Here is a 15,385-nt window from a genome sequence, read left to right as displayed (position 1 = left end):
TACCAAATTTTTTTTTTTTTTCACCCCTTTGTTTTTTTTTTTTTTTTTTTTTTTTTTTTTTTTTTTTTTTTTTACAGAAAAACACATTTCTAACTTCACAGAATTTGTTCTTTGTTTCTCTTTATTTTATTCTTATTGATTTGGACCACATGAAAAGTTAGCATCACAGCTGACATCCCAGACACACTGTCCAGCACGTCCTCTTTCTGTACATTCAAATGGATTCTTTTTGAGATGATAAGTTTAACTGATGAAGACAGCTGTGTTGAGGTAGCACACTTAGATTTCTCTGTGGCTTTAGACTCAGTATAACACAACATACCTTTCTAAAAATATCAATATTGTAACAGATGTATATGGCCCATAATGAACTGAAACCTGGCTAACTGACTGATCTCCAAATGCAATTGTTAACCGAAAATTATCAATATGTATGGTTGTTTTGAGTAAGGACTCACAGGAACAAATCATCATCCAATGCCAATCAGAACTTTTATGAGTAATCTATTAGAAAATAAGTATAATCATTTTCTTAGGCCTGTAGCTTTTAAGAAAACGGACATTATAGAAAATCTGGTCTGCTCTCCTGTATAACACAGGTCATAGCTTTTTATTCACTCACACAGCAGACAGCAGAAAGAATCAAGCACCAGCAAGTCATCTATAAAGATCTGTCTTCCCTTGGCAAGCTTGGCATAAGTATAAATTTTAATACAACTAAATCAAGGTTGTAGATCACAGAACTAGGAAGGTTGACTATTTCCTGGAAAACAGTGACTCTGAAAGACTTGTGGTCCTTCTGGATAATGAGCTGAATATGAACTAATACTGTGATGCTGAAGATAGAAAACTAATATTAAATTTAGGCTGTAAACAGACAGCTCATCTGAGGCAGTCTTGATTGTGTCAAGATTTCGATGCAGCTCAAAACAGTTGAGTGGCACAGCCCTTTACATACACAGCCCTTCCAAGCTTGTATTGTTGTTTCTCTGCCAGGAGGTGGCCTGAGAGAGCCCAAAGCTTGTCCACAGAATGAACGGCAATTAAGTTAAAGAGCTGCAATTAACTTACAGACACAAAATGATGTCCCAGAAAAGTGTTATCATTTTATCCAGCACACTTCACAGGTATTTGAAGCGAGATAATGGATATGAACATATATGGGAACCCGGCACAAAAAGCTTTTCAGGAGGGTCCGTTTACAGCCTTAGAGGTATAAACAATGGAAGTATCACCTCAAAGTAGCAAGATAGTGATATTACCTCCATGTACATCATCTTCTAGACCACCCGCTTGTATAACGTGCCCTGTTTTGAGGTCCACATGTTTAAAAAAGCTGTTGAGAAACTGGAGAAGGTGCAGTAACAAGACATGAGAAAAACCTGATGTCTAGAGAACTCAGAGGGAGTTTCAAGGACCTCAACTTACTAAGCTCAACAAAGAGAAGGTTAGGAGACTTGCACATGGTCTGTAAGTACTTATATAAATTTAAGATTTCTGATGGTGCACACAACTTTAATTTTGTGGAAAGAAAATACAGCGAGAGCCACTGGCTGGAAGTTAAAGCTAGAAAGAAGATAGAAGTTAAAATTAGGTACAAATGTTTTCTAGTAAGAGTAATTATTCTTTGCAAGCATTTATGAAGGGATGTGGTGGCTACTCCCATGTTTAAATCAAGACTGAGTATCTTTCTATAACACACTCTAGTTCAACCACAAGTCAATAGACTCGATTCAAAAACTACTTTGTCAGGTTATGTGGCCTGTATTATAACAAGAGACCAGGCTAGGTGATCCGTCCCAGGTTTAAAATCTATAAATCTCTCTACTGGCTAATCCAGGAGAAAAACACTGAATTCAAGTCCTTGTTAGGCTAGATGTATTAAGGATAAAATACTGAATCAATGCCCTTAAATTTTAGTATTCAAAACCCAGTTCTGTAGAATACCATGTGTTTGAATACCAAACATACCCCAGTGAACAGCTAATGTCAGACTGCAAAGAGTGTCAATAGAAAAACAAGCAGCCTCAAGTCAAAGATACAGCAAAAGTTTGTCTGAAAGACATGACACATGAAAAGAGTTAATGGCTTCCAATTCTGAAAATATAATGCTGCCCAAAAGCCACCAGTGTCATCAATAAACAGTGCACCCAGCAATATAACTGTCCAGAAACATCAGGATGCAGTACTGAATGCCAGGACCTGTTATTTCTGTGGGTGACCTGTTCTGCTGTATTAAATTTCAATGCAGTCCACAGAGTCCTGGCAGCCTGACAATGTAACCCTAGCTTGGGACAAAGTTTGCAGGGTCCTATGTGATGGTAAAGACTAAGGATATTTATTACCAGTGAACATATTCATTAGGTTAGGAACTTAACACCGTCCTCCTTGCAAGTGTAGGCACTGCAGTGACTTACCCTTTCCAGGTCCTGCCGGAGATGTGTGAAGAGTTGTAGCCTCCTGAACAGAACATCCTGCTCCCGCTTGGCTAGATTATCCTCTTCATCTTTCTTTGGGGTTATCAAGGGCTTGTTGAAATTTGCTTTTCTCTTGAGCTTCCAGTACTGGTACATAAACTCCACAGACTCCTCGGGCAGCCGCAGGACCGTGGCCACTTCCAAGAAGTCAACAAATGTGTAGAATTCATCCTCTAGCTGCTGGAGCTTCTGCTTGCGGACGCTGACCCTGTGGGCCTCCTCCTGGTTTGTCTCAATGCTGTGAAAGGGCTCCAGGTGGGTAGGAGGAGAGCTGTCCCGTATCCCATTCTCATTCTCCTGGCTGGTGCTTTCACTGAAGTTTTCATCCTCCGGTTTCTTGGTGGAGCTGTGCTTGGGGCAGTAGGACTTGAACTTGACCTCATCATTCTCCGCCAGGATGGTCTTCATCTCCAAGCCACGGTCAAATGCACAGGTGACATGAAATGCTGTCCGGCAGTTTTTCACTGAACACTATGGAAAAGTTAAAAAAAAAAATGCATTCATTAGAAATAAAAAGCCACACATCATATAAAAATACCAATGCAGCCAGGACTCTTGGGATCAATGCTGTAGAAAAGCAGCTTTGCTACAGCTTGTAACCTTACTGGATCTTTGCTTCTAAGATGTGTACTTTTTCTCTCTTTTAATTAGGTTTACAATTTAATGCTTTCCGTTCAGGCAACTATCAAGTGGCCTAGAGGGACATGAGTGATTAACTCCTCCCAGTTCTATCATGCTATTCAATAACCAGCAAATTCTCACAAGGACTTTCCTTGTGGTGAGTGGAGCTAGTCACTTAAAGCAGTACTGTCAGAAGCAAAACGATCCCCACTTTAGCTGTGCCAGCACTAGAGAGAGAGAGAGAGAAACAGAGAGAGAGGGGGAAAAACCCAGTGGCTCTGAGCCAGTCTGATACTTTAATTAAAGTCTCTCCCAGCACCTGGAACTGCGCAATCCAAATGGCAAGAGCTGGGTGGGAGTCTTCTCTTTTATCATCAGCTTAGTGTCACATTTTAAATTACTAACAATCCCACCTCACTGACTATTGCCCTTAGTTCACATGAGGAACAAAACTTAAATTTGCTGCTTTTGTCATTTTCTAAGACTTCTCCCCTGCAGTGAACCCAGCCATCATGGAGTGATGGGCACTAGTTCAACCAATTTAGCACTTCATTTTAACCATAAATAACTTTCTTTAGTGAAGTGTTGTCGTGGCCATAACCAGCCATAAACTGAGAGTAATATTTAAAAAAATCCCCTATTGATTCACACCCGTGTCCCCAATGAAAAGAAATAAATTAAAAGAGGAAATGAATGTCACTGATATTAACTATGACTGGACTCAACTATACTTAATCCAAGTGATCTAACCTTAAAGAGAAATGCACTGAGCCAGGATATTTATACAGTGCTTTGTACAGAAGCCAAATATCTTTCTCCTCTGGGTTTTCCTGCTCAGGTTGACTCAGCAGCCAGATGTCACATTAATGTATACTAGAGTTTAAAACTACAGAGGTTTCAGATACATTTTCTTTAATAAAATCAATAAATAAAAGAATACAAAAATGGTCAAACCTGCTTTGCCCTTTCCCTTCCTCCAAAGAAATGCTTTGCTGACAAACAGCACCAGCAGCCCAATTGAATTTAAATAATGCTAAAGAAATAATTTTTGTTGTGGGTTCCAGGCCTCTATCACCTCTGATAATTAGCCTGCAGTGTGGATAATGTTTTATTGAGGAGAGAGGAAACCTTGTCTCATCGGAAGGAAATCTGCTGAACTTGGAAGAAAAAGCAGTCTCGTTTTTCCCAGCTTGCTGCAGCTGCTTTCTGCCCATCCCTATGCACACATCCAGCTGCTCGATTTTTAAATCACTGTGAACATCTCATAACATAAAACATCTCTGGAGAGACTGCCTCACTCCCTCAACTCATCTAGTTGATATTATTACTGATTTTATTATAGCAACTCTGTAAAATACTGTTTCTCCCAGCTGTATAAGTCTAATAGCACAAATTTATGTATTTACAAGCCATCAAAAATTCCCTCCTTCACAATCCTCATAATACAAATACCCCACAATATTCCTGGGCAGTGTCACACACAGCTAGGATCAAGAGTATTGCCCCAAATGATGTTCAAAAAATGCCTAAAGTGACAACCATAACCTGCATATTCCCCCCATGTGACTGAATCTTTTTTCAGAAGTGTGTAAAAATAAATAAATACTCTGACGATGAAGCTGCAAAATTACCTGAAAATAAGTATCAGGAGTGAAGACACACTAGTTTGATCACTCCATTATGTAAAAGCTGCCAAGAAGACAAACCTATCTGCAAGAACCTTTTAGCGAAGTTTGTTAAAGTGTTGTGGAGAGATTCCTTCTCTCACTATGTATGGATTAGTAGGCTAATATGTACTATTACATTATATTTCACTGGAACTTCTGCTGAACTGCTGTTTTACAACTCTTTCTGGCAACCCCAGTCACATGACTCAACACACAATGGGACAAGGGAAAGGGTGGCACAATCCAGTGATCTGAACAAAGGGCTATAAGCTAGGGATGTTTCTCCCCCAATCCCAGCACTAGCACCAATACCCATTCTGGCCTTTGGCAATATGCCACAAAACAAGAGTTCAATTTCCTCAGCTTCCTTATTTGTAAAATGGAGATATTAATGTTTTCCTACCTACATCAAAGGGATTCTGCGATAGCCGATTTGTTAAAGAATATAAAAGGCTTTGAAGATACAAAGCACTATGTAAATGTTAAATTCTACTATTCTGGGCTAGTACTTCTGTGCCCACAATCGGCTTACCTACCCTTACTTTCTCCAGCAAAACAAATACATCACTTGTTTCAGAATGCATCAAACACACCTCTAGCCCCGCTCTCTCAGTAATTTCAGTGGGTCCTGAATCCAAGATGTAAATCCAAGATTTGATCTAAGTAATGTATACTATGTTAAATTCCTCCCAAAGTTAACTCTCATTAAAAATAATAAGATCTATTAGCAACTTTCATTTCAAAGAACTTTATAGATCTGATAACTATAGCCTACAAACAATAAATAACCTGACCTGTTTCTAAAATGCAAATATTTCCGGACAGATTAAACCAGTGTTTAACAGCACACAGCCACATAGTGCATTTTATAATAAGAAGTGAAGAATCCATATCCAATTGAAACTTTGGGGGAAACTGAGAAAGTATGCAATGACACAAATTGGATTTTGGCCAAGAATGCAATTTGTTGGTATGAAACAGGATACTGATGTTCGTCCTTTGCTGCCAGATACAGAGTCAAAAGATAAATTCTTTACCGCATGGGGATCTACTTATTTTCAAGTGTGTGAAAGCCTCTGTGGTGCGTGAAACCTCTGGGGCCAGGGAATTACAGCAGCCACAATCCCTCAGCCTCAGAGGTGCATGGGGTGCCCCCATGGCTGGGAGCCTCTCAAGTGGGGAGGGATCATGCATTAGATCCCATTGTGCCTTTAACTGAATGTGTAGAAGGGCTCTCAAAATAAGAGAGCTAGCGTTTGACACCTCCACAGCGCAGATGTCACTGACTACATAAGGAGAGGCACAGCCACACGCAGACGTTTCAGTTCTACAGGACACAAATAGTACATGCAGCTGGTTATCTAACTTTCCCATGTGCCTTTGACAAGGTGCCTTTACCACAAAGGTGCCTACAGGTGGATTTTTTGGCATCTGTTCGAACATTTTACCCAAGGCAAATTACTGACTCGTGCAAATTAGCAAATAAAGAAACAAATGCCATTTAAAAGGCAAAGAGAATGTGGCACAAAATGTTTGGTTTTTTTTCAATAACATGACAAGTATGGCCATTTCACATTCGGTAGTTGTACAGTGTGAAAATTAGGAACCTTTAGAATTTCAAAATTCACTATCATCTGCTATTAAAACTTTCCTGGGAAACAGAAACCAACATTTTTGGGTGTTAACTATGGGAAGTGCTAATTAATGAAACAGCAAATCAGGGAAATTCTGCAGTTTTGTGTAAACTGCATACACGTGCGCATATGCACGCATGCACGACACATATGCATATTCCTTACCTGTATGCACGCTCCCATCTTCTCATTGCAGAGGCTGCACACTAATGCCCATCGACTGCTGGGAATATGAGAGATCTTTGTTATGGGCTCCATTTTTTCTGGGCTCCCAATACTCACCTGAAAAAAGGTTGTTGGGGAACAATGAAAGTTAAGCAGTAAAAGCAAACCTTTCCATGAGGAATCTCTCGCTGCCTGGTGACGAAGCCAAATTCATGTTCCAGATTCTTCAGTTTACAGAGAGCAGAAAGTCTAGTTTTTAAACAATTTCTTCACCAATAAAAGTGAAATAGCTATAAAGTGAACCTCATCACCTCAAAATGATTTTAGAGAATGTGGATATACCTTAATTCCTGAAGGCTCCAACCTGCCTACCACTCTCTTATTCAATTTCTACAGTTCAGTTTACAAGTTAAAACAGTGCTCACTAAGTTAGCTTTCCTAGCAGTACACCTTTTTTAGGCCTATAAACCATTTGTATTGCAGTTGGCCATACTAATGTAATTAATTCTCTCTCATAAATCATGTACAGTCCTGGCAAACTCAAAGTCCCCTGTGTCTGACTGCAAATAAATATTTCTCTGTTTTATCTTTTGCTCCTGTCTACTGCCTGACAGGAAATACTTTGGGGACATTACAGTCATCATAGCAACACATATCAGATGGGGTGTATTGGAGCAGACTTGGTTTTCCTCGAGAATGCTCCAATCCTGAATATGGGGGCTACACATTCACATTAAAGCTGGTTAGAAACCAGCTATAGAATTGTTACACATTTTTAAGCACTAACTTTATAGCTGGTTGGGTCTTTTTACAGATGGACAGTCACTTGTATCATGTGATAATTACTTTGCACATGTCACTGTTCTACATTTATTACAGGATTAACCAGTTAATTACTTAACATACGTAACATGTGACAGGGGCCTAGGTGCATCAGGTGAATCAAGACCTACCTCTGGTATCCACAGAGCGCAGCTAACATGGACCCACTTAGTCCCACTTCGAGTTGGCTTCATAGCTCCACCTTTCTTGGGACACAGTAAACACTTTGGCTGAACACCAAGTGCGCAGGTCCGGCACAGCCAGCTGCCTTCTGGCACCTTCAGGATTCCATAACATGCCTGCACTCACATTTACACAGAAGGGAAAGGAAAAAGGAGGAAAGGGAACCACAATGAGAACATTATCTTTTTATTAACTGATCTATCTCCAGTCTTTTGCAAGCATCAAGGACTCCATATAATAATATTAACTTAAATTCATGTATAACCTTCCACAATTTTATAACATGAAATGAAGAAGACTATATTAAGCAACTCAAACACAGCAGGAGGAGTTCAGGCAGACAGCTACATGAGCCATCAGCTATCTAAGCTAGAGCTTGGCCAGGTTGTCTAAGCTGAAAAGTACTAGGAGCACTTCAAAGACCACAAGTGAAAAGACCTTGGATTTTCATCTCACTCAAAAGCCGAGACACTGAAATAAAATGTGTCTCTGCCTGCCCTAAGGCAGATGTTCAATACTTATTCAAAGGGGAGAGTACGGCCTATTAAATAACAAACATTACTTCCTACAGAAAAATGGCAGTCTCTTAATGCAGGCCTCTGACCAAACTGCTGACACTTCTGACCCTTTGGAGTTTGTAAGATTTGATCCACTCACATATCAAGGTAGAAAAGCTACAGGCTTATCAAGGGGCCAATTTGCAATTCTCATTTCAGGCCACTCTGCAAGATAAGCAACATTCCACAGCACCGCAGATAAGGGCATATTTCCTTACCACGCATGCAAACGCATTTATATAACCCTTATCCCAAGCAACAACAACAACACCACCACCAACAAAACCAGAAGAAGAAAAACAAAAAAGGCTGCTCTTTGCTTATCAAACATTACAGCTGCCCAAGCACTAAATGACCAAGCAAACATTCTAAGTCTTGGGAACAGACCCACAGCAATGTCTCTTCCACAATATGGAGCAACCAAAGAAGCAGATATATTTTTAAAAATGCATTTATGCCTCTTCCATGTCAAAAAGACTTGTTTAATTTCCACCAGAAGCTGTCACATCATGCTCTCTTGTCCACTTAACGGGTGTCATCAGGTTCCTTATTAAGATAAAGCTATTGTAGGAAACCTGCCTGTTTTCCTACCTGTTGGGTATTTTTCACATTTTCCCTTTTTTATTTATTAATCAAACTACTTAACATTGCAAATATACTGTCCCTCCTCCCCCCACAAAGGAAAGTGGGGGATTTCTTTGCAGTTCATGGCTTTCATATGAAAAGTGAATGGGTAAATTAAAAAAAAGTCATGCATCTCTACAGAACAAAGCATTTTGGGAAAATGTTTAGAAGTTGCAGGGAGCAGTGTCAGTGAGAAGAAAGCAACCAATTATCCACAGAAAACAATCAGCAGGAGGTTGTAAGATATGCAGCCCCCATACTTTATTTTACATCTTACATCCTCCGGTCCATTGGTTTTCCTGTTACAATTTAGCTCTCAGTATGTGACCGACGTATGTAAGCTAACCCAGTCTTTCATTTATGTTCCTTCAAAATATTGCCCATATGGAAAATATTTGCCGTTGGCATAATTAATAAAAATTAATGTCACTTTGGGAAGGAATGTGTCCTGTTATCATTGAACTTGTTTTACCAAGAAGAGTTTAGATGCGTTTCTGCAATGAGCTACCATCTCCCTCCTACTCCTAGCACAAAAGCTGCCCAGAAATTTTTGCTATCTCCACGGGCATACCTGGTGTACACAGATATTGCATTTGTCACAAAACACCATTTCATTGCCATCCTCTCCATCTGGAGACTGGCAAACATCACAGACGACATCCTCATCATACTCGATCCCAAGCCCTTCTTCAGTCTCAATAGCATGGTTCATGTTGTCATAGCATCTCTGTTCAAATTCCTCCATGACTCTTTCCATAGTGTATTCATCCAGTTCAGGCATCCCTGGGAAATGAATCCAACACAAGGGATTAATTTTTAATAGTGTACAACACCTGTTTCCTCTAATCAGTGACTCCTCAATTCTGCAGATAAATTCTAACATATAAAATAAACTGTGGTTTTGGAATCACCATGGTAAATATAGCAAAAAATGTCAAAAACCCTGGAGCTTTAAAGTAATGGAAATGTTCTCACTTAAAAGAACTTTTAAAATCATAGGAAAAGCTGAGTTTTCACAATTGCTCCTATTTCTCTAGCTTATTGCTCCTGATCTCATTTTTCCTCCTTGTTGTACAACATTATCTAGAAGTGTTTGTTTCAACTTTGCAACATCAACCATATCAGGAACTGTTGACTCTTGAGAGTGATTCTAGGGTCAAAGCACTCACAAACGAGCAAAGAGCATTCTGTCAAAATGATGACAACAGTCAAATACAAAATGTACCATATGTGCAACCCAATCAACAACCTGAACCGGACAAAATAGTATTTTATTGGTAGTGGGAAATTTTTATGATGCCTGATCCGAACTAGAATCTCTAGCCAAGAAACAAGTAGTACCAAGATACAAATATTCCAAAAAATATCAGAAGCTCAGCACTAAATATAGCACCCAAATGTCAGATTTTGCACCATTCTGCAGGGCCAGAAATGCTTTCAAGTTGGTGATGCAACTATTTCTACACAACCTCATTACATGGAAACCAGTAATGTATTTGCTACCCCAACGCAATCCTTCTCCCATTCCAATGCTAGTTTAATGTAAGCACTTCCAATCTGAGATAGTCCTGGAAGTCTGCAACACGATATAAATTTTGGGAAAAAAGACCGTTGACAATAACTGATGTTTACTGTGAGATACTGAACAATTTGCAGCCACCTGACAGTCATATGAAGGAGCCAATCCTCTCCTCAACTCTCAGTGTCAATCACTCAGCCATGGGCTGAGATGCTTCAAAGGAAGGTGAAAAAAGAATTACTCACTCCCCCAGATCATAGATTTACAGTATAAATGCCAGTGAATACTCCAGCCAAATAACTTCCCACACCACAGGAAATGGACTGAAGAACGTTTGTCGCAGTGCATGCCCTGCCTGGTTCAGCCCACCCCTTCTCTCAACTGAAGAGCCAGAGGGTAACCACACAGACAGTATCCCAAATTCTGCTTCCCCTTCAACACTTTTATAATGTTCTCTGTACCCTTGAAGCAAAAGAGATTTTGTCCCAGTGACAAAGGAGGAGGTGATGGACTGAAAGATGAGTTAGTACAGCATGTTGTTAAAAAGCAGTTTAACACTGGCACTCAATTCAACTGTAAACTGTTCTATCACCTACAAGACATGCTTAGTTACCTGGAATTTTCTACACAAATTGGTCTATATTGTGATTAAATGGTAATTAAGTTTATAAATGTTAAGGATTTTTTTTTAAGTTTTATCATTTATGTTTGCTCTTTTGGAAAAAGAATATGCATTCTAAATATCAAAAAGCATTCCAGAGAGTGCCATAGTTAACCAAAGGAATTTGCAACTGCAGGTGGGCATCAAATAAATCCTACAGCTGAAGATTAAAAAGCAGCTTAGGTTTCTTTTTTTTTTACTGGCCATAAATAATATCCATAGAAATTAAAATCTGATAAGCGTACTCAAACATCATATATCAGGGTCCTGCATACACTGTCGGCTGGGGAACATACGGTAACTTCCCTCCTGTATAACTGCATGTGTACAGATTTATAGCAAATAAACTAGCAGATCAGTCACAAAAATCTATAATAACAGAATGTTAAGCATCTAAGTAGAACCTGTCGAATCCAGACAGTTCAGTATTAAGGACGAGACTCTGACTTTAAAGGTTCCTGTCTAGGTATTCCATGCTGCTTTAAATCACAGAAGACCAAAATGCATCCCAAGTTTTATCAGTGTGGCTCCACTTAAGTTATAATGGCATTACAAAGAGCTAAATCTGGCCCTAAGTATTTAAGGAAATCTGTAGGAGCTGAGTGCCTAAGACACAGATCTTCCAACAAATGGAATTAATGTCATACTGTACTTTATGTACAGTACTGCTGTAATCTATGCTACAATGTCAACAGCTCTCTTCCTTCCCTGTGGAAAAAGGGCAGGAGACAAAGGTGGAGAGAATGCCTGATTCTCAGACTGTCTACTCTCTTCTTACAGTTTATTTAAATAAAGCTGAATGGTTTTTAAAAATCAGCCTGAAATGTAACTTGAAGCTAAAGTCACATCTTTGGTCTTCCAAATTCATCTCTGAGATTTGGGAAAAATGACCAAGGGTGAGCTGATGGTTTTGTTTGTTGTGTGTGCGTGTGTTGTTGTTTTTTCCAGGAGAAACTTTTAAATGTATATTTGATTTATAAACCCCTTTCTGGCTTGCCAGGTATTCTGACCATGTGGTCCCTGGGCCATGTCCAGGTAAACCTATAAAACTACAACTCTAACCCAAATGAGGGAACTGTCACAAAGTAAGAATTGACAGTATTATCTGTGCCTTCCAATAGCTCCAAACCTATTCCATCTGGCATAATATTTTTTCCCCACATGTAAACGGTGTGGTCAAAACTCTGTCCTGACTTACGTACGTCGTGTCCTGAACAATATCTCAACGAAATCCACAAGGTACTTCCACTTATTCCCTTCTCAAACATACTGCCCCTCCTCAGGGGAACAGAACGCTCAGACTCAGGATGACAAACCATTTTTTTCCTGTTCAGAAACTAAGGACATAGTAGAAGTGTTTGGGAGGTTTTCAAATGAATCACCAAGCTCATTCTTTACTGTGTCACTCACTGAGCAACCTCAGTGGGGCTTCTGTTTCTGAACCTCCCAGATACTTGTTTCTATTTCATTCCTGGCATAAAAATAGATACAGCTACCTAAAAGATGTATGGGAAACAGGAACAAAACAAAAGAATGGGTGGATGAACAGACTCACTACTTGAACAGCCAACTCTGATGCTCTCTAAGGAGATAAATGATGACAGAAAGAGCTCTGTGAGAATTCATATAGAGGGGTGCGAGGGGCAGAAAGTAAAATCTTGGGACCAAGATCTCATCTGGCCTAAAAAGTTGCAAATCTACTGACTTTAAAGGGAGCTTCAGGTCTGACATTCACACCAGCTGTGGTCTGTGGCAACCATGTCACCCTGAGAGTAAGGGCTGGTGTTTTTTAAAAATAAAATCACAAATAATTACATCCTAATGTATACATGTAAAAACTGCTCCCTTCAGTCTTGGCACCGACAAGCCTTCATAACCTCCTGTTTTAAACACAGTGGTGTGTTTAACATGGATAACAAGATGACTGAGAGCTTTTCTCACCCATCTCTTTAAATTCTTCATTGGCCAGTTCCAACCACGCTACATCCACATCATTAAGGTCATAGCGACATACGCTGTCCGCTAAAGTTCGGATGTCAACGTATCCCAACTCAGGAGGCTCAGAACCCGATGAAAGGATGTATTTCCGGGGGCGTGTAAATGTGACTGCTTTTGTCTCGGACACAACTCTGAAAAGGGAGTAAAAAAAAAAGGCATTACTTACCACAGGTCATAAATTACCTAGTCCTATATTGGGAAATCTTAATCCTGCTAAGTGATTAGTACCTAGGGGTTTCAAAAAGCCACCTCCTTATTCCAGGTGGCTAAATATCCCCATTAATCTTCTAGAACTTACTTTGTACAAAGCTGCAAGGAAGAAAGATGGGTACATATAACAAAATATGATACATACACATATATTTTCAAAAGTAACCTTCAGTGCCACCAAAAAAGATAACACTTTTTGAAATTCAAATTCATTAAGGAGACAGACTTCAAGGATTAACAATATGCAGGAGGACATAACATCTCTCAATTACACTGCATAGTTTTGACCAACATTCCTCTTGAATCCCATTTAATTTCTGAAGTTAACTATAATTTTCACCTCTGTGACATCTTAAAGGCCTTGATAATACATAAAATACATCCACTTATCATGTCTAAGACCTGGCACACAGCATTCTACATTTCTTCTACTGCAACCATTGAAGCCAAACTGGCCTGGACTTTAGAGCAAAATTCATCTACCACTTATATAATCAACTACAGGTTAAATATGTTCCAACATGGTTTGGAGGGGGTCTAGTACAATGACCTGCCAAACCACAGTAAATGCTATTCTGGCTGCAAGTATAGTTAAAATGTACATAAGCACACTTGTTAAAGGCTTGACTGCAGAGGCATGGGAGGCAGCAGGACATCTAAAATAGTATAACTAATTCTTCTTTAGTGCCTGGGACACAAGGCCATTAGCAAGGAAAAATGCATATGGCCTGGAGAGGGGCAGCAATCCCTGTTCTAGACACAGGCTGTGCTGCCAGCCGACAGCTTGAGCATGTTTCCAGAAGTGGAGGTAGGTGCCATTTCCCCCTCCACAGCACAGAACTGTGGAGCCTCCAGGAGATGGAGGCTCCACAGACTCCATTTTCTCTAAGCACACTGAGATCCCATTTCTATGAAGAATAATAAAAAATGTAAAGATTATATCTGGAACAGTTCCAGCCAATGCTGACAAAACTGCAGCTGCTAGGGGCCCTCTGTTATGGCATCCTCACCAGCAAGAATATGATTTTACTGCACACACCCTAGCTCCTCATGATACAGACCAGGAGGCAACCTCAGAGACAGCTCTTTGGTGGCACAGGGACGTGAGCTATCCTTTGCTCTACTGCAAGCTGGGGAAAAATTTTTTTTTTTCTTGTTTGTTTAAGAAACCTTGATCCCATAGTTCCATTATCACCAGGGATCCAGGTTTTCCATTTCCCACAGAAAAATGGAAAAAACACAGATTTTCCCTTGTATCCAAGAGAAACACAGATTTTTCATTTTAACAGAGAAATACTCAGATATTCCAGTTTTGCAGAGTTGTCTGCAGGCTGGCAGAGTTCCAGCCTGGAAGGGGCTGGGGGGAGCGGGAGAAGGGCGGTCAGGCAGGGGGCACCATGTGCATGTGCACTCTCACACATGCACCTGGCCACCATGCAGCCTGGAGAGCAGCTCCCACGGGTAAGTCTGGCAGAGAGAGAGGGAGGAACGGAGGGAGGGAAGGAGTGAGCTAGGCAGGGGCTGAGGCTGTTGCCCAGCTGGGGTGGTGCATGGGACTCAGGGCCTGGGGCCATTTGTAGCCGCAGGGCCCCAGCGGGGTGATGGCACAGAGTTGTGCCCCTCGCTGCTGCTGGTCGGACAGCGGGTACCTTGCCATGGTGGCATGGCACTCCTGACGGTGGCAACAAGCTTCTCCACATGGCCTTGCTCTGCCATGCCACCTGAAGGGAGAGCAGCAGAGCGGGGAGCCTGAGCCCACAGCGGGCAGTCCGCACTCACCCCCACCCTCCCTATGAGCTCTGCTCTGGCCGTGCCACCCATGGGGAAAGGGGAGCTGGGCTCCACTCCACTGCAGCAGCTGCCGCCTTCCATGGGCGGCAGCTGGGGCTCAGGCACTGCTGCGGGGGGCAAGGGCTGTACACCTGGGTGCCTGGCCCCGTAGCCCTGGCAGCTGGGGGTCCCCTCCTGGTGAGGCTCTGGGTGAAGAGTGAGGGGCACCGGCTGGGCTGGGGGCCTGTAGCTTGGGAGTGAGGGGCCTGGACCTGAGTCCTGGTGAGCGAAGGGGGAAGAAGGAACTCCAATTTTCCATGATACAAAACCTAAAATCAAATATCAAAATTTAGAGGTACTTAGAATTTATTTTATTATAGTGATTGAGGCTCTGGTAGGCTTTCAAATTGCTTTGAAGTGGTAAATATATCAACAAAACATTGTGTTCAGTTGATACCTATATATATAGTGGAGTTT

The 15,385-nt window shown here is 40.9% G+C and overlaps 1 protein-coding gene across 4 annotated transcripts in view; it reads right to left on the bottom strand.

Moving 5' to 3' along the window:
- Nucleotides 1–15,385, bottom strand: part of JADE1 (jade family PHD finger 1) — an 82,562-nt gene that overhangs the window by 10,240 nt on the left and 56,937 nt on the right. For all 4 annotated transcript variants that reach the window (XR_002098445.1, XM_019522090.1, XM_019522088.1 and 1 more), the window contains exons 5-9: nucleotides 12,872–13,059; nucleotides 9,322–9,533; nucleotides 7,518–7,685; nucleotides 6,565–6,681; nucleotides 2,418–2,948 (exon numbers count right to left, since the gene is read on the bottom strand). Coding sequence is in view for 3 of the 4 variants with exons in the window: in XM_019522090.1 (XP_019377635.1) it covers nucleotides 2,418–2,948; nucleotides 6,565–6,681; nucleotides 7,518–7,685; nucleotides 9,322–9,533; nucleotides 12,872–13,059 (1,216 nt within the window). In the remaining variant the exon portion in view is untranslated. The remainder of the gene's footprint in view (nucleotides 1–2,417; nucleotides 2,949–6,564; nucleotides 6,682–7,517; nucleotides 7,686–9,321; nucleotides 9,534–12,871; nucleotides 13,060–15,385) is intronic.

This window comes from Gavialis gangeticus, unplaced genomic scaffold, assembly GCF_001723915.1.
Source record: "Gavialis gangeticus isolate Ggan-Ray unplaced genomic scaffold, GavGan_comp1, whole genome shotgun sequence".
Lineage (NCBI taxonomy): Eukaryota > Metazoa > Chordata > Crocodylia > Gavialidae > Gavialis > Gavialis gangeticus.
The sequence above is the reverse complement of the archived record's forward strand: the minus strand, read 5'-3'. Positions and strand labels throughout refer to the sequence as shown.